Here is a 22,973-nt window from a genome sequence, read left to right on the forward strand (position 1 = left end):
AGGAAATGGCTGAGGAACTGAACAGGTTTTTTGGGTCGGTCTTCACAGTGGAAGACACAAATAACATGCCAGTGACTGATGGAAATGAGGCTATGATACGTGAGGACCTTGAGAGGATTATTATCACCAAGGAGGTAGTGATGGGCAAGCTAATGGGGCTAAAGGTAGACAAGTCTCCTGGCCCTGATGGAATGCATCCCAGAGTGCTAAAAGAGATGGCTAGGGAAATTGCAAATTCACTAGACTCTGGGGTGGTCCCGGCGGATTGGAAATTAGCAAACGTGACACCACTGTTTAAAAAAGGAGGCAGGCAGAAAGCGGGTAATTATAGGCCAGTGAGCTTAACTTCGGTAGTAGGGAAGTTGCTGGAATCTATCATCAAGGAAGAAATAGCGAGGCATCTGGATGGAAATTGTCCCATTGGCCAGACGCAGCATGGGTTCATAAAGGGCAGATCATGCCTAACTAATTTAGTGGAATTTTTTGAGGACATTACCAGTGTGGTAGATAACGGGGAGCCAATGGATGTGGTATATCTGGATTTCCAGAAAGCCTTTGACAAGGTGCCACACAAAAGGTTGCTGCATAAGATAAAGATGCATGGCATTAAGGGGAAAGTAGTAGCATGGATAGAGGATTGGTTAATTAATAGAAGGCAAAGAGTGGGGATTAATGGGTGTTTCTCTGGTTGGCAATCAGTAGCTAGTGGTGTCCCTCAAGGATCAGTGTTGGGCCCACAACTGTTCACAATTTACATAGATGATTTGGAGTTGGGGACCAAGGGCAATGTGTCCAAGTTTGCAGACGACACTAAGATAAGTGGTAAAGCAAAAAGTGCAGAGGAAACTGGAAGTCTGCAGAGGGATTTGGATAGGCTAAGTGAATGGGCTAGGGTCTGGCAGATGGAATACAATGTTGACAAATGTGAGGTTATCCATTTTGGTAGGAATAACAGCAAAAGGGATTATTATTTAAATGATAAAATATTAAAACATGCTGCTGTGCAGAGAGACCTGGGTGTGCTAGTGCATGAGTCATAAAAAGTTGGTTTACAGGTGCAACAGGTGATTAAGAAGGCAAATGGAATTTTGTCCTTTATTGCTAGAGGGATGGAGTTTAAGACTAGGGAGGTTATGCTGCAATTGTATAAGGTGTTAGTGAGGCCACACCTGGAGTATTGTGTTCAGTTTTGGTCTCCTTACTTGAGAAAGGACGTACTGGCACTGGAGGATGTGCAGAGGAGATTCACTAGGTTAATCCCAGAGCTGAAGGGGTTGGATTACGAGGAGAGGTTGAGTAGACTGGGACTGTACTCGTTGGAATTTAGAAGGATGCGGGGGGGGATCTTATAGAAACATATAAAATCATGAAGGGAATAGATAGGATAGATGCGGGCAGGTTGTTTCCACTGGCAGGTGAAAGCAGAACTAGGGGGCATAGCCTCAAAATAAGAGGAAGTAGATTTAGGACTGAGTTTAGGAGGAACTTCTTCACCCAAAGGGTTGTAAATCTATGGAATTCCTTGCCCAGTGAAGCAGTAGAGGCTCCTTCATTAAATGTTTTTAAGATAAAGATAGATAGTTTTTTGAAGAATAAAGGGATTAAGGGTTATGGTGTTCGGGCCGGAAAGTGGAGCTGAGGCCACAAAAGATCAGCCATGATCTCATTGAATGGCGGAGCAGGCTCGAGGGGCCAGGTGGCCGACTCCTGCTCCTAGTTCTTATAATGTGTCACAGATCAGGTTTACCACATGATAAGAGCTCCTACTGTCGATGGATTCTCCTTTCACTTCAAAGGGTGCGTTCAGAGAGAGAAAGACCAGTTTACAGTCGGGGCTGATGTTTTCTCATGCGGCGTGGGCCAAGTTTTGATCTACGGAATGATTGCAAATACCGCAATGTTAGAGTGATGGATTGAGGCATTGGGCAGAACTCGCCCTGAAAATTTCTAATTGTGGTCTCCAGCGGGAAACAAGGTGCGATTCCCACTGGGTGGATGGGCGCGATCCAGATTGTGATTCACCCACACTCCGAAATGTTTTGGACCTCGAGTGAGTCACGACGTGGGATCTGAAGAAGCCCTCAAGGCCAGATCCTCAGAGATTGGGCCGCTATCTGTAAAGGGCGCCTTGATCTCAGAGTAACCCTACGACACCCTGTACCACTACACGGTCAATTCCAGCCCCACAGCCCCAGAGTCCAACACAAGTGGATTAACCAATAATTCTTAGAAAAATACCCAAAGGCTTTGGCCCTTGGCTGTCCAGTAATTACAGTCACCAGGTTTGTAAATGTAAACACAATTACTAATTTATTTATAACAAGAACTATAATGCAATATGCAAAAAATACAACTGGTTAATTATTATCTTATTCCTAATTCCCCACTTTAACCTGCTTCCCACCCTCCACACACACGGCAGACAAACACAGAGGGGAGGAAAGGGGTAAAAATCATAGGTAAAAGGGAAAAAAAGTATTTGTTTCAGGTGGTGGTTTGCAACACCTTACTCCTCTTCAAACTTTGCTTTCAGTTTGTGGTTTTATTGTTTCAGAAATACAGCACTTTCTGTATTTCTGAGTAAGGTAGCAGGTAGCAGGTTCCGGTCTTGGTTTTCCTGTAGATTCATCCATTCAGGTTCTCTGGGGCCCCCGGAATACAGCCTTTCTGGAGAAAACATGGAGGAGAGAAGTAGGACCTTGTCCTTGAGCTGCCGTGAGTCCAACTGAAAACTCCGTGGGACTCTGAAAAACATTTCACTGGGATAGGATCCAATCACCACCTGTTACCAGGCAGAGTACGGCCTTTCGGGTCAATTCATTGGCCACAAGCCAATCAATCAAACCCGGTCCCATCCTATCGCTCTGTCTGGTGCTGACAAGTCTGAAGTTCTTGTTTAAACCAGAAGACACTAGCAGAATTGTCTGAATTCCTCGTTCACTCTGTTGCGTGACAAAAAGATACATGTCCATTAATCACCCATGGATCAAGAATAATAATGGCAAAATAAAATAAATGGGAAATAATAGAATAAACAGGGAGGATCCATACACCCTCCCCCCCCAATCGTTAGCAAGGCCTCGCTTGAGGTATCCCCTTTCTGGCCCCGCATCTAGGCAGTGCCAACCTGGCACTGCCAGGGGGCTGTGCAAGGGCACTGTCTAACCATGTCCCTGACCATCCGCGGGCTAAAGAGTCCTCCGAGCCCCCTGGCGTGGACATCACATCTCTCCAGGGGACATGACAGTGGCTGTGCGAAGGTCCTCACTGAGGAACCCTTGAACTTTAATGTGTGAAGTGTGCCAGCTGATTCTACGATGGAAATGTTCCTCGAGTGCAAGCATGGTGTTCAGGTATCAGAGGTTGAAAAGATCAAGTCTGGTTTTTAAAAAAAGCACTCAAACAGAGCACCTGCTGAAAAGAGGTAACACTGCAGAGTTAATGGACCGTGAAGTGCTATCGAAACAAACAAAGCTAATCCCTCCTTTGAGATGGCCTTGAGCTGTCAATCAAAAGTCAATGTGGTGTGAAATGGAATGTTACCAAGCAAATACAAAGGGGTAAAATGAGGCGTACAGCTACATTGAAACCACAGAGTTTATTCAAACTTCAAGGCGCGAGAAATGCTTCTCCAAGCAACAAGCTGCAGAATAGCTCTATCCTGTGGGAGGGTTTTAGGACAGGCGGGCTTCAGCTGTGTTGCCCGATTACGGGGTGTTCAACATGAAATAAAATAAGCTTCAAGGCTTCACGGTCCCAAAGAGACGCCCGTCCCGGGGGACACGCCTGCCTGGCCCCTCGGTACCAAAGAAGAACCAGGCAACGTGCCTCAATGACTACCGTCCAGTGGCCCTGACTTAAGTCGTAATGAAGTGCTTTGAGAGGTTGATCATGAAGCGCATCACCTCCATACTCCCAGAATGCCTTGATCCACTGCAATTCGCATACCGCTGCAGCCGGTCCACATCAGACGCACTCATCCCGAGAGCATCTCGAAAACAAGGACTCCTACATCAGACTCCTATTTATTGACTACAGCTCCGCCTTCAACGCCATAATCCCAGCCAAGCTCATTCCAAAGCTTCAAAACCTAGGACTTGGCTCCCCATTCTGCAACTGGCTCCTCGCTTTTCTGACCAACAGACCACAATCAGTAAGAATGAACAACAACACCTCCTCCACAATCGTCCTCAGCACCGGGGCCCCGCAAGACTGCGTACTTAGCTCCCTACTCTACTCCCTGTACACACACGACTGCGTGGCAAAACTTGGTCCCAACTCCATCTACAAGTTTGCTGATGATACGACCATAGTGGGCCGGATCTCGAATAGCGACGAGTCCGAATACAGGCGGGAGATAGAGAACCTAGTGGAGTGGTGTAGCGACAACAATCTCTCCCTCAATGCCAGCAAAACTAAAGAGCTGGTCATTGACTTCAGGAAGCAAAGTACTGTACACACCCCTGTCAGCATCAACAGGGCCGAGGTGGAGATAGTTAGCAGCTTCAAATTCCTAGGGGTGCACATCTCTAAAAATCTGTCCTGGTCCACCCACGTCGACGCTACCACCAAGAAAGCACAACAGCGCCTATACTTCCTCAGGAAACTAAGGAAATTCGGCATGTCCACATTAACCCTTACCAACTTTTACAGATGCACTATAGAAAGCATCCTATCGGGCTGCATCACAGCCTGGTATGGCAACTGCTCGGCCCAGGACCGCAAGAAACTTCAGAGAGTCGTGAACACCGCCCAGTCCATCACACGAACCTGCGTCCCATCCATTGACTCCATCTACAGTTCCCACTGCCTGGGGAAAGCGGGCAGCGTAATCAAAGATCCCCCCCACCCACCCGGCTTACTCACTCTTCCAACTTCTTCCATCAGGCAGGAGATACAGAAGTCTGAGAACACGCACGAACAGACTCAAAAACAGCTTCTTCCCCGCTGTCACCAGACTCCTAAATGACCCTCTTATGGACTGACCTCATTAACACTACACCCTGTATGCTTCATCCGATGCCAGTGCTTATGTAGTTACATTGTACATGTTCTGTTGCCCTATTATGTATTTTCTTTTATTCCCTTTTCTTCCCATGTACTTAATGATCTGTTGAGCTGCTCGCAGAAAAACACTTTTCACTGTACCTCGGTACACGTGACAATAAACAAATCCAATCCAATCCAGCCCAGCCCAGCCCAAGCCCTCCCCAACCTCCATCTCCCTTGAAGAACAGCATGGATCTGGCTATGAAGTTGGACGATCAGCCATGATCACAATAAATGGCGGAGCAGGTTCAATGGGCCGAATGAGGTAAGAATGATCGAATCGATTTCGGCGGGAGAACAGCTGGTTTGTCAATTTCAGCGGGGGCAGTGCGGAAGTGATTGCTGGGAGGTAAGTCTGTGCTTTAAAAACACTTGTCTTTGCAGGGGCAGGCCAGTCGATTTCGGCGGGAGAACAGCTGGTTTGTCAATTTCAGCGGGGGCAGTGCGGAAGTGATTGCTGGGAGGTAAGTCTGTGCTTTAAAAACACTTGTCTTTGCAGGGGCAGGCCAGTCGATTTCGGCGTGAGAACAGCTGGTGAGTCAGTTTCAGCGGGAGCAGTGCGGAAGTGGTTGCTGGGAGGTAAGTCTGTCCTTTAAAAACACTTGTCTTTGCAGGGGCAGGCCAGTCGATTTCGGCGGGAGAACAGCTGGTTTGTCAATTTCAGCGGGGGCAGTGCGGAAGTGATTGCTGGGAGGTAAATCTGTGCTTTAAAAACACTTACCTGGTCCCGTTTTCGGTCCCTCTTTTCTGTTTTTTTTTTATATTTTAGTATTTAAGGCGGGAACAGGAAGTTCGACCCGCGGACCTCTGGGAAGACCCTCACCAATAAATTCTGGTGGAGAGGAAACCCGAGACACTACACGTGTAGTGTCTCCCACCCGCCCTCCTCCTCTAACCTAATAATAAAACCCATTGGTGTGAGGTAAGTACCATATTTTATTATTAACACTAAGAAGGTAAGTAAGTGATTTTTACGCATTTTTACTTTTGTACCTTTTTCAAATTGTGTGTGTCGGGGGGGAAACTGAAGTGAAATCACAGAAAAGTTGTGGCCTGAGTGGCTGGTTGGGATTCTACACTAAATTAAGAAAACTGAGCATTGGTAACTAATTAAACATAATTACTTAATTATAATTTAGAGGGATATCTAAGCCAGAGATCGGAGAGTACTATATTTAGCTTTCGCATTTCTATTAGAAATCTAGAGCTAGGAAACAGATAGTCAACAGTAACTTTGAAATTAAAAAAAAAATATATTCAAAAAAAAAAATTTTTTTTTAATTTTAATTTTAATTTTAATTAATTGACGCAATGTCAGTTAGAGGGGTGCTGTGCTCTGACTGTGAGATGTGGCAGGTCCGGGAGGCTTCCAGCGTCCCGGATGGCTTCATCTGCAGAAAGTGCACCCAACTGGAGCTCCTCACAGTCCGCATGGTTCGGTTGGAGCGGCAATTGGATGCACTTAGGAGCATGCAGGTGGCAGAAAGCATCATAGATCGCAGTTATGTAGATGTGGTCACACCCAAGGTGCAGGCAGAGAAATGGGTGACCACCAGAAAGGGCAGGCAGTCAGTGCAGGAATTCCTTGTGGTTGTCCCCCTCTCGAACAGATATACCCCTTTGGATACTGTCGGGGGGGATAGCCTATCAGGGGAAATTAGCAGCAGCCAGAGCAATGGCACCACGGCTGGCTCTGATGTTCAGAAGGGAGGGTCAAAGCGCAGAAGAGTAATAGTAATAGGGGACTCTATAGTCAGGGGCAGAGATAGGCGCTTCTGTGGACGTGAAAGAGACTCCAGGATGGTATGTTGCCTCCCTGGTGCCAGGGTCCAGGATGTCTCCAAACGGGTAGAGGGCATCCTGAAGGGGGAGGGCAAACAGGCAGAGGTCGTTGTACATATTGGTACATAGGCAGGATGGGGCATGAGGTCCTGCAGCAGGAGTTCAGGGAGCTAGGCAGAAAGTTAAAAGGCAGGACCTCGAGGGTTGTAATCTCGGGATTACTCCCTGTGCCACGTGCCAGTGAGGCTAGAAATAGGAAGATAGAGCAGCTAAACACGTGGCTAAACAGCTGGTGTAGGAGGGAGGGTTTCCATTATCTGGACCACTGGGAGCTCTTCCGGGGCAGGTGTGACCTGTATAAGAAGGACGGGTTGCATCTAAACCGGAGAGGCATAAATATCCTGGCCGCGAAGTTTGCTAGTGTCACACGGGAGGGTTTAAACTAGTATGGCAGGGGGGTGGGCACGGGAGCAATAGGTCAGAAGGTGAGAGCATTGAGGGAGAACTAGGGAATAGGGACAGTGTGGCTCTGAGGCAGAGCAGACAGGGAGAAGTTGCGGAACACAGCGGGTCTGGTGGCCTGAAGTGCGTATGTTTTAATGCAAGAAGTATTACGGGTAAGGCAGATGAACTTAGAGCTTGGATTAGTACTTGGAACTATGATATTGTTGCCATTACAGAGACCTGGTTGAGGGAAGGGCAGGATTGGCAGCTAAACGTTCCAGGATTTAGATGTTTCAGGCGGGATAGAGGGGGATGTAAAAGGGGAGGCGGAGTTGCGCTACTGGTTCGGGAGGATATCACAGCTGTACTGCGAGAGGACACCTCAGAGGGCAGTGAGGCTATATGGGTAGAGATCAGGAATAAGAAGGGTGCAGTCACAATGTTGGGGGTTTACCATCGGCCTCCCAACAGCCAGCGGGAGATAGAGGAGCAGATAGGTAGACAGATTTTGGAAAAGACTAAAAACAACAGGGTTGTGGTGATGGGAGACTTCAACTTCCCCAATATTGACTGGGACTCACTTAGTGCCAGGGGCTTAGACGGGGCGGAGTTTGTAAGGAGCATCCAGGAGGGCTTCTTAAAACAATATGTAGACAGTCCAACTGGGGAAGGGGCGGTACTGGACCTGGTATTGGGGAATGAGCCCGGCCAGGTGGTAGATGTTTCAGTACAGGAGCATTTCGGTAACAGTGACCACAATTCAGTAAGTTTTAAAGTACTGGTGGACAAGGATAAGAGTGGTCCGAGGATGAATGTGCTAAATTGGGGGAAGGCTAATTATAACAATATTAGGCGGGAACTGAAGAACATAGATTGGGGGCGGATGTTTGAGGGCAAATCAACATCTGACATGTGGGAGGCTTTCAAGTGGCAGTTGAAAGGAATACAGGACCGGCATGTTCCTGTGAGGAAGAAAGATAAATACGGCAATTTTCGGGAACCTTGGATGACGAGAGATATTGTAGGCCTCGTCAAAAAGAAAAAGGAGGCATTTATCAGGGCTAAAAGGCTGGGAACAGACGAAGCCTGCGTGGAATATAAGGAAAGTAGGAAGGAACTTAAGCAAGGAGTCAGGAGGGCTAGAAGGGGTCACGAAAAGTCATTGGCAAATAGGGTTAAAGAAAATCCCAAGGCTTTTTACACGTACATAAAAAGCAAAAGGGTAGCCAGGGAAAGGGTTGGCCCACTGAAGGATAGGCAAGGGAATCTATGTGTGGAGCCAGAGGAAATGGGCGAGGTACTAAATGAATACTTTGCATCAGTATTCACCAAAGAGAAGGAATTGGTAGATGTTGAGTCTGGAGAAGGGTGTGTAGATAGCCTGGGTCGCATTGAGATCCAAAAAGAAGAGGTGTTGGGTGTCTTAATAAATATTCAGGTAGATAAGTCCCCAGGGCCTGATGGGATCTACCCCAGAATACTGAAGGAGGCTGGAGAGGAAATTGCTGAGGCCTTGACGGAAATCTTTGGATCCTCGCTGTCTTCAGGGGATGTACCGGAGGACTGGAGAATAGCCAATGTTGTTCCTCTGTTTAAGAAGGGTAACAAGGATAATCCCGGGAACTACAGGCCGGTGAGCCTTACTTCAGTGGTAGGGAAATTACTGGAGAGAATTCTTCGAGACAGGATCTACTCCCATTTGGAAGCAAATGGACGTATTAGTGAGAGGCAGCACGGTTTTGTGAAGGGGAGGTCGTGTCTCACTAACTTGATAGAGTTTTTCGAGGAGGTCACTAAGATGATTGATGCAGGTAGGGCAGTGGATGTTGTCTATATGGACTTGAGTAAGGCCTTTGACAAGGTCCCTCATGGTAGACTAATACAAAAGGTGAAGTCACACGGGATCAGGGGTGAGCTGGCAAGGTGGATACAGAACTGGCTAGGCCATAGAAGGCAGAGAGTAGCAATGGAAGGATGCTTTTCTAATTGGAGGGCTGTGACCAGTGGTATTCCACAGGGATCAGTGCTGGGGCCTTTGCTCTTTGTAGTATATATAAATGATTTGGAGGAAAATGTAACTGGTCTGATTAATAAGTTTGCAGACGACACAAAGGTTGGTGGAATTGCGGATAGCGATGAGGACTGTCGGAGGATACAGCAGGATTTAGATTGTTTGGAGACTTGGGCGGAGAGATGGCAGATGGAGTTTAATCCGGACAAATGTGAGGTAATGCATTTTGGAAGGTCTAATGCAGGTAGGGAATATACAGTGAATGGTAGAACCCTCAAGAGTATTGAAAGTCAAAGAGATCTAGGAGTACAGGTCCACAGGTCACTGAAAGGGGCAACACAGGTGGAGAAGGTAGTCAAGAAGGCATACGGCATGCTTGCCTTCATTGGCCGGGGCATTGAGTATAAGAATTGGCAAGTCATGTTGCAGCTGTATAGAACCTTAGTTAGGCCACACTTGAAGTATAGTGTTCAATTCTGGTCGCCACACTACCAGAAGGATGTGGAGGCTTTAGAGAGGGTGCAGAAGAGATTTACCAGAATGTTGCCTGGTATGGAGAGCATTAGCTATGAGGAGCAGTTGAATAAACTCGGTTTGTTCTCACTGGAACGAAGGAGGTTGAGGGGAGACCTGATAGAGGTATACAAAATTATGAGGGGCATAGACAGAGTGGATAGTCAGAGGCTTTTCCCCGGGGTAGAGGGGTCAATTACTAGGGGGCATAGGTTTAAGGTGAGAGGGGCAAGGTTTAGAGTAGATGTACGAGGCAAGTTTTTTACGCAGAGGGTAGTGGGTGCCTGGAACCCGCTACCGGAGGAGGTAGTGGAAGCAGGGACGATAGGGACATTTAAGGGGCATCTTGACAAATATATGAATAGGATGGGAATAGAGGGATACGGACCCAGGAAGTGTAGAAGATTGTAGTTTAGTCGGGCAGTATGGTCGGCACGGGCTTGGAGGGCCGAAGGGCCTGTTCCTGTGCTGTACATTTCTTTGTTCTTTGTTCTTTGAATGGCTTCCTCCTGCTCCTATTTTCTATGTTTCTATGAATTGTTACGGTGCAGATGGAGACCATTCGGCCCATCGTGTCTCTCCAAATGAGCATCATGACTTAGTGTCATTCCCCTGCCTTTTCCTCCTACTGCTGCACATTGTTTCTATTCAAGAAATTATCTGACGCCCTCGTGAATGCCTCAAGTGGAGCTGCCTCCTCCACATTTCAAAGAACAAAGGACAAAGAAAAGTACAGCACAGGAACAGGCCCTTCGGCCCTCCAAGCCCGCACCGACCATGCTGCCCGACTAAACTACAATCTTCTATACTTCCGGGGTCCGTATCCCTCTATTCCCATCCTATTCATGTATTTGTCAAGATGCCCCTTAAATGTCCCTATCGTCCCTGCTTCCACCACCTCCTCCGGTAGCGAGTTCCAGGCACCCACTACTCTCGGTGTAAAAAACTTGCCTCGTACATCTCCTCTAAACCTTGCACCTCGCACCTTAAATCTATGCCCCCTAGTAATTGACCCCTCTACCCTGGGGAAAAGCCTCTGGCTATCCACTCTGTCTATGCCCCTCATAATTTTGTACACCTCTTATCAGGTCGCCCCTCAACCTCCGTCGATCCAGTGAGAACAAACCGAGGACATTCAACTCCTCATAGCTAATGCCCTCCATACCAGGCAACATCCTGGTAAATCTCTTCTGCACCCTCTCTAAAGCCTCCACATCCTTCTGGTAGTGTGGCGACCAGAATTGAACACTATACTCCAAGTGTGGCCTAAGGTTCTATTCACCTGCAACATGACTTGCCAATTTTTATACTCAATGCCCCGGCCATTGAAGGCAAGCATGCCGTATGCCTTCTTGACTACTTTCTCCACCTGTGTTGCCCCATTCAGTGACCTGTGGACCTGTACACCTAGATCTCTCTGACTGTCAATACTCTTGAGGGTTCTACACCTCGATCTCTCTGACTGTCAATACTCTTTAGAGTTCTACATCTGGATCTCTCTGTCAATACTCTTGAGGGTTCTACACCTCGATCTCTTACTGTCAATACTCTTGAGAGTTCTACATCGGGATCTCTCTGTCAATACTCTTGAGGGTTCTACACCTCGATCTCTCTGACTGTCAATACTCTTGAGGGTTCTACACCTCGATCTCTCTGACTGTCAATACTCTTGAGAGTTCTACATCGGGATCTCTCTGTCAATACTCTTGAGGGTTCTACACCTAGATCTCTCTGACTGTCAATACTCTTGAGGGTTCTACCATTCACACAGTGCATTTCAGGTCTGGAACCACTCGCTGTGTGAATAAGGTTAGGACGCTTGGGTTACTGGCCAAATGGCTTCCTTCTGCACTGTACATTCTATGAAATCTATGAAATAGGTTTTTCTCACATCACATTTGCTTCCTTTGCAAATCACTTCAAATCTGTGTCCTCTCGTTCCTGATCCTTTAACGAGGGGGAACAGTTTCTCCCTGTTTACTCCGTGAAACCCTCTCATGATTTTGAACATCTCCACCAAATCACCTCTCAGCCGCCTTCTCTCCAAGAACAGTCCCAACCTCACAACTGAAGTTTCTCATCCCTGGAATCTCTCCCGCGCTCTCTGCAATGTGTTCACATCCTTCCTATAGTGTGATACCCAGAACTGTGCACAATATTCCAGCTGAGCTCTAACCAGTGTCTTGTATCAGTTCAGTATAACCTCCTCACTCTTGTACTCTCGGCCCCTATTAATAAAACCCAGAATAATATGTTTATTAACTGCTCTCTCCACCTACCCTACCATGTGCAATGATCTATTCACATGTAATATTAATAATCTTTATTAGTGTCACAAGTAGGCTTACATTAACACTGTGATTTGTTTGATTTGATTTATTGTCACATGTACCGAAGTACAGTGAATGTATTTTTCTGCGGCCGAGGGAACGTACACAGTACGTACATAGTAGACAAAAGAAAAATCAACAGAGAACATTGACAAATGGTACATCGACAAATGGTTACAGTGCGGAACAAGGGGCCAAACAAAGCAAATACATGAGCAAGAGCAGCATAGGGTGTCATGAATAGTGTTCTTACAGGGAACAGATCAGTCCGAGGGGGAGTCGTTGAGGAGTCTAGTAGCTGTGGAGAAGAAGCTGTTCCTATGTCTGGATGTGCGGTCATCAGACTTCTGTCCCTTCTGCCTGATGGAAGGGTCTGGAAGAAGGCAATGCCTGGGTGGGAGGGGTCTCTGATAATGCTGTCTGCCTTCCTGAGGCAGCGGGAGGTGTATACAGAAGTTACTGTGAAAAGCCCCTAGTCGCCACATTCCTGCACCTGTTCGGGTACACTGAGGGAGAATTCAGAGTGTCCAATTTACCTAACAAGCACCTCTTAGGTACTTGTGGGAGGAAACCGGAGCACCCGGACGAAACCCATGCAGACACGGGGAGAACGTGCAGACTCCGGAGTGACCCAAGTCGGGAATCGAACCCGGGTCCCTGGTGCAGTGAAACAACAGTGCTAACCACTGTGCTGCCATGCCGCCCTATACACACCAAGGTCCCTCTGTTCCTGCACCCTTTAAAAATGCTGCTCCTTATTTATATTATCTCTTCATGTTCTTCCTACCAAGATGCATCCCCTCACACTTCTCTGCATTGGACTTCATCTGCCATCTATCTGTCCACTTCACCAACTTGTCTATTTAAAAAAATAATAATTTAGAGCACCCAATTATTTTTTTTCCAATTAAGGAGCAACTTAGCGCGGCCAGTCCACTTTCTCTGCACATCTTTGTGGGGGTGAGACCCACGCAGACACGGGGAGAGTGTGCAAACTCCACACGGACAGTGACCCAGGGCAAGGATGGAACCTGGGACCTCAGCGCCATGAGGCAGCAGTGCTAGCCACTGCGATACCATGCCATCCCACCAATGTGTTTATGTCTATTTGAAGTTCTACACTGTCCTCTTCACAGTTACAATACTTCCAGGTTTTGTATCATTCCCAAACTTTAAAACTGTTCCCTGCACACCGAGATCTAAATCATTAATAAATGATCCCCACTATGGGGGTCTCCCAGGCCATTGTAAACCCTTGGATGGTTGGGGACAGGGCAGGATGGTACCCTGGCATTGGCAGGGACCCTGCCAGACTGCTGGTGTCAGGGTGCCCAGGGCTGGTGAGTGGGGGTTCCCGGGGGGCCTACACAAAGTTGGGGGGGGTGGCATTAAATAAAGTGGGGGTGAGGGCCTGAAAGGTTGGGGAGGGCAGAGATCGGGCTCTAAATGCCACCTCTGCGAAAATAATCTCCCCGAGCCCAAGAAGACCGGCAAAGTGGCGTTGGATAGCGGGACGTTTCCCGGCGCTGCAATTGTCACCCCGTTAACGTCAGTCTGCTGAATCGAGCCCATGATTTCCCCTTTGGCAATCCAATCAGCCCACGGTTATCCGTGACTGCTAATTCTGTGGTCGACTGGATTGATTGGTATCATTCTGTCTGGAATAATTGTTTCCAGAAGCTTCCCCACCACTGAAGGGAAGCTGGCTGGATCGCTGTTGCTGGGTTTTCCTGACAAACATTTTTTGAACAAGGGGGTAACATTTGTAATTCTCCCTCCCCTGAGCCTGGGCAAAGCTGGAAGATTGTGGACATCGGCCCAGCGACTGACTGGAGCTCTCCATGTTTATGGGGAGTAGTGGGGGGATCAGCACCTGCCCTCCTGGGGGATCCCCCTGTGCAGGAACTGTGTTGAGAGATGAGGACTTTGCTCCATCCCCCCTCCCCCATAGAGGGCATTCTGGAGCCGGGTCCTCCAGCCCCGTCCCTCCGGCACTGACTCCTCCTACTCCGGCACCGACACCGCCCCTACGGCATTGACTCCTCCCCCTCCGGCATTGACTCCTCCCCCTCCGGCACCGACACCTACCCTACGGCGTTGACTCCTCCCCCTCCGGCACGGATTCCTCCCCCTGCGGCACCGACACCGCCACTACGGCATTGACTCCTCCCCCTCCGGCATTGACTCCTCCCCCTCCGGCACTGACTCCTCCCCCTCCCTGCACCGACACCTCCCCTACGCCATTGACTCCTCCCCCTCCGGCACTGACTCCTCCCCCTCCCTGCACCGACACATCCCCGACGCCATTGACTCCTCCCCCTCCGGCACTGACTCCTCCCCCTCCCTGCACCGACACCTCCCCTACGCCATTGACTCCTCCCCCTCCGGCACTGACTCCTCCCCCTCCCGGCACAGGCCCTCCCCCGGCAGCGACACCACCCCAACGGCATTGACTCCTCCCCCTCCGTCATAGGCTCCTCCCCTCCCGCACAGACTCCTCCCCTCCAGCACAAACCCCTTTGGCACTAACTCCTCCCCTCCGAGACTGACACCTCCCCTCTGGCACCGACTCCTCCCTCCGGCACTGACTCCTCCCCTCTGGCACCGACTCCTCCCCTCCGGGACTGACACCTCCCCTCTGGCACAGACTCCTCCCTCCGGCACCGACTCCTCCCTCTCCGGCACCTATCTTCCGCCTTTCCCTATCGCCGCTGTTGATTAGCCGATAGCCCGTTCCTCCCGATTGGTCAGCCATTCCTCAGCTCAACTGCTCCTATTGGCTGACATTTCATTCCGCCCCCTGATTGGCCCGTATCTGCTCCAACGGGCTGCCGCTGGGTCACGTGGACAAACACGGGCGGCTCGAGCGGTCGCGGAGCAGCGGAGACCCGGGAGCGGAGGGCGGAATGGCGGCCGCGGCGCAGCCATGGGCCGGGACCACAGCAACAACAGGTAAGGAGCAGAGAGGCGGCAACCCGGACTCGGAGCCGCCATCAGCACCACCCACCGCAAAATGCACAGAGCCCCGCCCCCCCAACTGTCCCCGCCCCCGCTGAACCCCCCCCCACTGGACAGCACCCCCCCCCTCACTCAGTGAACCCCCCCCCCATACAGCACCCCTCCCCCCCCCCCACCCCCCACTGGACAGCACCCCAACCCCCCCCCATACAGCACCCCCCCCCCCATACAGCACCCCTTCCCCCCACCCCACCCCCCACTGGACAGCACCCCCCCCTCCCACTGGACAGCACCCCCCCCTCCCCACTGGACAGCACCCCCCCCTCCCACTGGACAGCACCCCCCCCCTCCCACTGGACAGCACCCCCCCTCCCCACTGGACAGCACCCCCCCCCCCCCACTGGACAGCACCCCCCCCCCCTCCCCACTGGACAGCACCCCCCCCCTCCCACTGGACAGCACCCCTCCCCCCCTCCCACTGGACAGCACCCCTCCTCCCCCCCACTGGACAGCAACCCCCTCCCACTGGACAGCACCCCCCCCCCTCCCACTGGACAGCACCCCCCCCTCCCCACTGGACAGCACCCCCCCCTCCCACTGGACAGCACCCCCCCCTCCCACTGGACAGCACCCCCCCCTCCCACTGGACAGCACCCCCCCCACTGGACAGCACCCCCTCCCACTGGACAGCACCCCCCCTCCCACTGGACAGCACCCCCCCTCCCACTGGACAGCACCCCCCCCCTCCCACTGGACAGCAACCCCCCTCCCACTGGACAGCACCCCCCCCTCCTCACTGGACAGCACCCCCCCCTCCCACTGGTCAGCACCCCCCCCCACTGGACAACACCCCCCCCCACTGGACAGCACCCCCCCCCCTCCCACTGGACAGCACCCCCCCCCCTCCCACTGGACAGCACCCCCCCTCCCACTGGACAGCACCCCCCCCCCTCCCACTGGACAGCACCCCCCCCCTCCCACTGGACAGCACCCCCCCCCCACTGGACAGCACCCCCCCCCTCCCACTGGACAGCACCCCCCCCTCCCACTGGACAACACCCCCCCTCCCACTGGACAGCACCCCCCCCTCCCACTGGACAGCACCCCCCCTCCCACTGGACAGCACCCCCCCTCCCACTGGACAGCACCCCAACCCCCCACTGGACAGCACCCCCCCCCACTGGACAGCACCCCCCCCTCCCACTGGATAGCACCCCCCCCCCACTGGACAGCACCCCCCCCCCACTGGACAACACCCCCCCCCCACTGGACAGCACCCCCCCTCCCACTGGGCAGCACCCCCCCCCTCCCACTGGACAGCACCCCCCCCTCCCACTGGACAGCACCCCCCCTCCCACTGGACAGCACCCCAACCCCCCACTGGACAGCACCCCCCCCCCCACTGGACAGCACCTCCCCCCTCCCACTGGACAGCACCCCCCCCCCCACTGGACAGCACCCCCCCCCTCCCACTGGACAGCACCCCCCTCCCACTAGACAGCACCCCCCCCCCCCACTGGACAGCACCCCCCCTCCCACTGAACAGCAACCCCCCCCCCCCACTGGACAGCACCGCCCCCCCCACAGGACAGCACCTCCCCCCCTCCCACTGGACAGCACACCCACCCCCCCCCACTGGACAGCACCCCAACCCCCCACTGGACCCCCCCCCCCACTGGACAGCAGCACCCCCCCCACCCACTGGACAGCACCCCCACCCCCCACTGGACACCCCCCCCCCCACTGGACAGCAGCACCCCCCCCACCCACTGGACAGCACCCCCACCCCACCTCACCCACTGGACAGCACCCCGACCCCCCACTGGACAGCACCCCCCCCCCACTGGACAGCACCCCCCCCACCCACTGGACAGCACCCCCACCCCCCACTGGACAGCACCCCGATCACCAACTGGACAGCACCCCCACCCCCCCCACTGGACAGCACCCCAACCCCCCACTGGACCCCCCCCACTGGACAGCAGCACCCCCCCCACCCACTGAACAGCACCCCCACCCCCCACTGGCCCCCCCCCACTGGACAGCAGCACCCCCCCCCCCCACCCACTGGACAGCACCCCCACACCACCTCACCCACTGGACAGCACCCCGACCCCCCACTGGACAGCACCCCCCCACTGGACAGCACCCCCCCCCACTGGACAGCACTCCCCCACCCACTGGACAGCATCCCCACCCCCCACTGGACAGCACCGCCCCTCCCACTGGACAGCACCCCGACCCCCCACAGGACAGCACCCCCCTCCCACTGGACAGCACCCCGACACCCCACTGGACAGCACCCCCGCCCCTCCCACTGGACAGCACCCCCGCCCCTCCCACTGGACAGCACCCCCGCCCCTCCCACTGGACAGCACCCCCCCTCCCACTGGACAGCACCCTCCCCCCCACAGGACAGCACCTCCCCCCTCCCCCCTCCCACTGGACAGCACACCGACCCCCCACTGGACAGCAGCACTCCCCCCACCCACTGGACAGCGCCCCCACCCCCCCTCACCTACTGGACAGCACCCCGACACCCCACTGGACAGCACCCCCCCACCCACTGGACAGCACCCCCCCACCCACTGGACAGCACCCCCACCCCCCACTGGACAGCACCCCCACCCCACCACCCCCACTGGACAGCATGCCCCACCCCACTGGACAGCACCCCCAACCCCCCACTGGACAGCACCCCCACCCCACCACCCCCACTGGACTGCACACCCACCCCCCACTGGACAGCACCCCCACCCCCACCGGACAGCAACCCCCCCCCACACTGGACAGCACCCTCCCCCACTGGACAGCACCCTCCCCCACTGGACAGCACCCTCCCCCACTGGACAGCACCCCCTCCACAAGACAGCACCCCCCCCCACTGGACAGCACCCTCCCACCCCCCCCACTGGACAGCACCCCCCCCACTGGACATCACCCCTCCCACTGGACAGCACCCCCCCCCCACTGGAGAGCACCCCCCCCACCACTGGACTGCACCCTCCCCTCCCACTGGACAGCACCCCACTCCCACAGGACAGCACCCTGCTCCCACTGCACAGCACCCCACTCCCATTGGACAGCACCCCCCCCCCACTGGACAGCACCCCCACCACCACTGGACAGAACCCCTCCCACCCCACCATACAGCACCCCTCCCCCCCCCCGCCACTGGACAGCACCCCTCCCCCACTGGACAGCACCTCCCCCCCCCCCCACTGGACAGCATCTCCCCCCACCCCACTGGACAGCACCCCGAACCCCACAGGACAGCACCCTCCCCCCCCCCCCCCCGCCCCCACAGGACAGCACCCCCCCCCCCACCATACAGCACCCCCCCCCCCACTGGACAGCACTCTTCCCCCCCCCCCCCACTGGACAGCACCCCTCCCCCCACCATACAGTACCCCCCCCACTGGACAGCAACCCTCCTCCCCCCCCCCCACTAGACAGCACCCCCCCCCCACTGGACAGCACCCTCCCCCCCCCCCCCCCGACTGGACAGCACCCCCCACTGGACAGCACTCCCCCCCCCCCACCCCCACCCCACCCCCACTGGACAGCACCCCCGCCCCCCGCCCACTAGACTGCACCCCTCCACCCCACTGGACAGCACCCCGCTCCCACTGGACAGCACCCTGCTCCCACTGGACAGCACCCCCCCCCCCCCCACTGGACAGCACCCCCCCCACCACCTCGCTGGATAGAACCCCACCCCATTGTACAGCAACCCCTCCCCCCACTGGACAGCAACCCCTCCCCCCACTGGATATGACCCCCTCCCCCCACTGGACAGCACCCCCCCCGACTGGATAGCACCCCCACCACTGGACAGCACCCCCCCCGGACTGGATAGCACCCCCACCACTGGACAGCACCCCCCCCCCCCCCACTGGACAACACCCCCCCCCACTGGACAACACCCGCCCCCCCACTGGATAGCAACCCCTGTCCCACTGGACAGTGCCGCCCCTCCCGTTGGACAGCACCCTCCCCTCCCACTGGACATCACCCTCCCCTCCCCCCTGGACAGCACCCCGCTCCCACTGGACATCACCCTCCCCTCCCCCTGGACAGCACCCCGCTCCCACTGGACAGCACCCCCCCCCCCCACTGGACAGCACCCCCCCCCACCGGACAGCATCCCACCGACAGCACCCCCTCCCCCACTGGATAGCACCCCCCTCCCCACTGGATAGCACCCCCCTCCCCACTGGATAGCACCCCCCTCCCCACTGGATAGTACCCCCCCTCCCCACTGGATAGCCCCCCCCCTACTGGACAGCACCCCCCCCCCCCCACTGGACAGCAACCCCCCCCCACTGGATAGCACCCCTTCCCCCACTGGACAGCACCCCCCCCCCAACTGGATAGCACCCCCACCACTGGACAGCACCCCCCCCCCCACTGGACAACCCCCCCCCCCCACTGGACAACCCCCCCCCCCCCCCCACTGGACAGCACCCCCCCCCGACTGGATAGCACCCCCACCACTGGACTGCACCCCCACCACTGGACTGCACCCCCCCACTGGACTGCACCCCCCCCCACTGGACAACACCCCCCCCTCCCACTGGACAACACCCCCTCCCCCCCCACTGGATAGCAACCCCTGTCCCACTGGACAGTGCCGCCCCTCCCGTTGGACAGCACCCCCCCCTCCCACTGCACAGCACCCTCCCCTCCCACTGCACAGCACCCTCCCCTCCCACTGCACAGCACCCTCCCCTCCCACTGCACAGCACCCTCCCCTCCCACTGCACAGCACCCTCCCCTCCCACTGGACAGCACCCTCCCCTCCCACTGGACAGCACCCTCCCCTCCCACTGGACAGCACCCTCCCCTCCCACTGGACAGCACCCTCCCCTCCCACTGGACAGCACCCTCCCCTCCCACTGGACAGCACCCTCCCCTCCCACTGGACAGCACCCTCCCCTCCCACTGGACAGCACCCTCCCCTCCCACTGGACAGCACCCTCCCCTCCCACTGGACATCACCCCTCCCCCTGGACAGCACCCCGCTCCCACTGGACAGCACACTCCCCTCCCACTGGACAGCACCCTCCCCTCCCACTGGACAGCACCCCGCTCCCACTGGACAGCACCCCGCTCCCACTGGACAGCACCCCGCTCCCACTGGACAGCACCCCGCTCCCACTGGACAGCACCCCGCTCCCACTGGACAGCACCCCGCTCCCACTGGACAGCACCCCGCTCCCACTGGACAGCACCCCGCTCCCACTGGACAGCACCCCGCTCCCACTGGACAGCACCCCGCTCCCACTGGACAGCACCCCGCTCCCACTGGACAGCACCCCGCTCCCACTGGACAGCACCCCGCTCCCACTGGACAGCACCCCGCTCCCACTGGACAGCACCCCGCTCCCACTGGACAGCACCCCGCTCCCACTGGACAGCACCCCGTTCCCACTGGACAGCACCCCGCTCCCACTGGAAAGCCCCCCCCCCCCACTGGACAGCACCCCGCTCCCACTGGAAAGCCCCCCCCCCCCCACTGGACAGCACCCACCCCTCTCACTGGACAGCACCCCGCTCCCACTGGACAGCACCCCGCTCCCACTGGACAGCACCCCGCTCCCACTGGACAGCACCCCGCTCCCACTGGACAGCACCCCGCTCCCACTGGACAGCACCCCGCTCCCACTGGACAGCACCCCGCTCCCACTGGACAACACCCCGCTCCCACTGGACAGCACCCCCCCTCACTGGGCAGCAGCCCGCTCCCACTGGACAGCGCCCCCCGTCCCCCCACTGGACAGCGCCCCGCTCCCACTGGACAGCACCCCGCTCCCACTGGACAGCACCCCGCTCCCACTGGACAGCACCCCGCTCCCACTGGACAGCACCCCGCTCCCACTGGACAGCACCCCGTTCCCACTGGACAGCACCCCGTTCCCACTGGACAGCACCCCGTTCCCACTGGACAGCACCCCGTTCCCACTGGACAGCACCCCGCTCCCACTGGACAGCACCCCGTTCCCACTGGACAGCACCCCGTTCCCACTGGACAGCACCCCGTTCCCACTGGACAGCACCCCGCTCCCACTGGAAAGCACCCCGCTCCCACTGGACAGCACCCCGCTCCCACTGGAAAGCCCCCCCCCCACTGGACAGCACCCACCCCTCTCACTGGACAGCACCCCGCTCCCACTGGACAGCACCCCGCTCCCACTGGACAACACCCCGCTCCCACTGGACAGCACCCCCCCTCACTGGGCAGCAGCCCGCTCCCACTGGACAGCGCCCCCCCACTGGACAGCGCCCCCCGCCCCCCCACTGGACAGCACCCCCCCCCCCACTGGATTGCACCCACCACCCTCCCCCCTCCCACTGGACAGCACCCTTCCCCCCCCCTCCCTCTCCTCCCAGACAGTAACCCACTGCCACTGGACAGCACCCCTCCCCACCCCAGTCAGCAGCACCCCCCCCCCAGCTGAGGAGGCACATCCAAAAAATTCCTGCAGTGTGGAGGAGGCCATTTGGTCCACACGCTGACCCTCTGAAGGAGCACCCAACCTGGGGCCACTTCCCGTAATCCAATAACCCACCTGTCCTGGACCCTGAGGTGCAGCTTTGCATGGCCAAGCCACCTAACCTGCACATCATTGGGCACTTCCCCCAGGGGGGAGGGGGGGGGGGGGCGCTGCTCGCCCATTGGCTGGACTTCCCTGGCTTCAGCTACTGGGTTTATTTCTGTGTATCTATTTTAAAGTGTTGACTTCCCTCCGATGTTTGTCCTTTCTCAGTGTAAGTGCTGCAGGCTTTACACCACCAGAAACAACCACAGGCCTCCACCCCCCTGCCTCACAGCCCGTATTGGAAAGAAATGTTATTCCACACCCTTCAGAGGCCTGCGGAAGCTTTTGTACTTTCTTCCTCCCCCCCCCACTTTGGTCTGGTGTTGTTTTTGCTCCAGTAACTCCTCCCACTGTCCTGTTTGATCTGAGGCAGCAGCAGGAATGGTAACTTAACCCATCAGTTCCTGAAATTGAAGTGTTTTGTTTGTCTGCCTGCTCACTTGTTTACCTTATTCTGATCACCAGCCATGAAGATTCCTGTATCGTGATGCAAACTCTTTCATCATTCTAACTAATGGGGCAGCATGTAGCACAGTGGTTAGCAATGTGGCTTCACAGCTCCAGGGTCCCGGGTTCGATTCCCGGCTGGGTCACTGTCTGTGCGGAGTCTGCACGTTCTCCCCGTGTCTGCGTGGGTTTCCTCCGGGTGCTCCGGTTTCCTCCCACAAATCCCGGAAGATGCGCCGTTAAGTAATTTGGACATTCTGAATTCTCCCTCTGTGTACCCGAACAGGCGCCGGAATGTGGCGACTAGGGGCATTTGACAGTAACTTCATTGTAGTGTCAATGTAAGCCTACTTGTGACACTAAAGATTATTATTATTGATCTGAAGGATAGGAAGCAGGGTATACCTGTTTGGCTCAGTGAGATCTATGAAGACACATGTTTTTGACGCAGTCAGCAGAGTAGGACCCTACAAGATGTTGGCAACACTTGGTTGTCCACCATAGCTCTCCAGTCTAATGTGCCTCCTTCCATGACAACATGGACTGCACTGTTCAGCTTGGCTCCACATCTGACAGATTTGACTGAAGAATGGAGTAAAGCAGCGCCATGTCCTCGCCCCCAATCTGTTTGGCACCGTCTTCCTGCTCTCGACCTTTACCTTTCCTGCAGGTATTGGGGGGAGATGCACAATAGGTCAGGCGGCAAGTTCTGCTGCGATTGGAAGTAAAGTCAGAAGTTCGAGGTGCGGCACTGTGGCACGATCCGCCCCTTCAGGATTAACCTCTTTGGCCGACAGCCTGCCTGATGATTGTGTATCCTGATTGTTCATTGATGGA

The 22,973-nt window shown here is 55.6% G+C and overlaps 1 protein-coding gene across 2 annotated transcripts in view; it reads left to right on the forward strand.

Annotated features, from left to right (window-relative positions):
* The first annotated feature begins 14,928 nt into the window (after window positions 1–14,928).
* Window positions 14,929–22,973, forward strand: part of pdcd4a (programmed cell death 4a) — a 73,008-nt gene continuing 64,963 nt past the window's right edge. For both annotated transcript variants that reach the window (XM_072497799.1, XM_072497801.1), the window contains exon 1: window positions 14,929–15,081. In XM_072497799.1, the coding sequence (XP_072353900.1) occupies window positions 15,036–15,081 (46 nt within the window). In that variant the 5' untranslated portion in view covers window positions 14,929–15,035. The remainder of the gene's footprint in view (window positions 15,082–22,973) is intronic.

This window comes from Scyliorhinus torazame, chromosome 3, assembly GCF_047496885.1.
Source record: "Scyliorhinus torazame isolate Kashiwa2021f chromosome 3, sScyTor2.1, whole genome shotgun sequence".
Taxonomy (NCBI): Eukaryota; Metazoa; Chordata; class Chondrichthyes; order Carcharhiniformes; family Scyliorhinidae; genus Scyliorhinus; species Scyliorhinus torazame.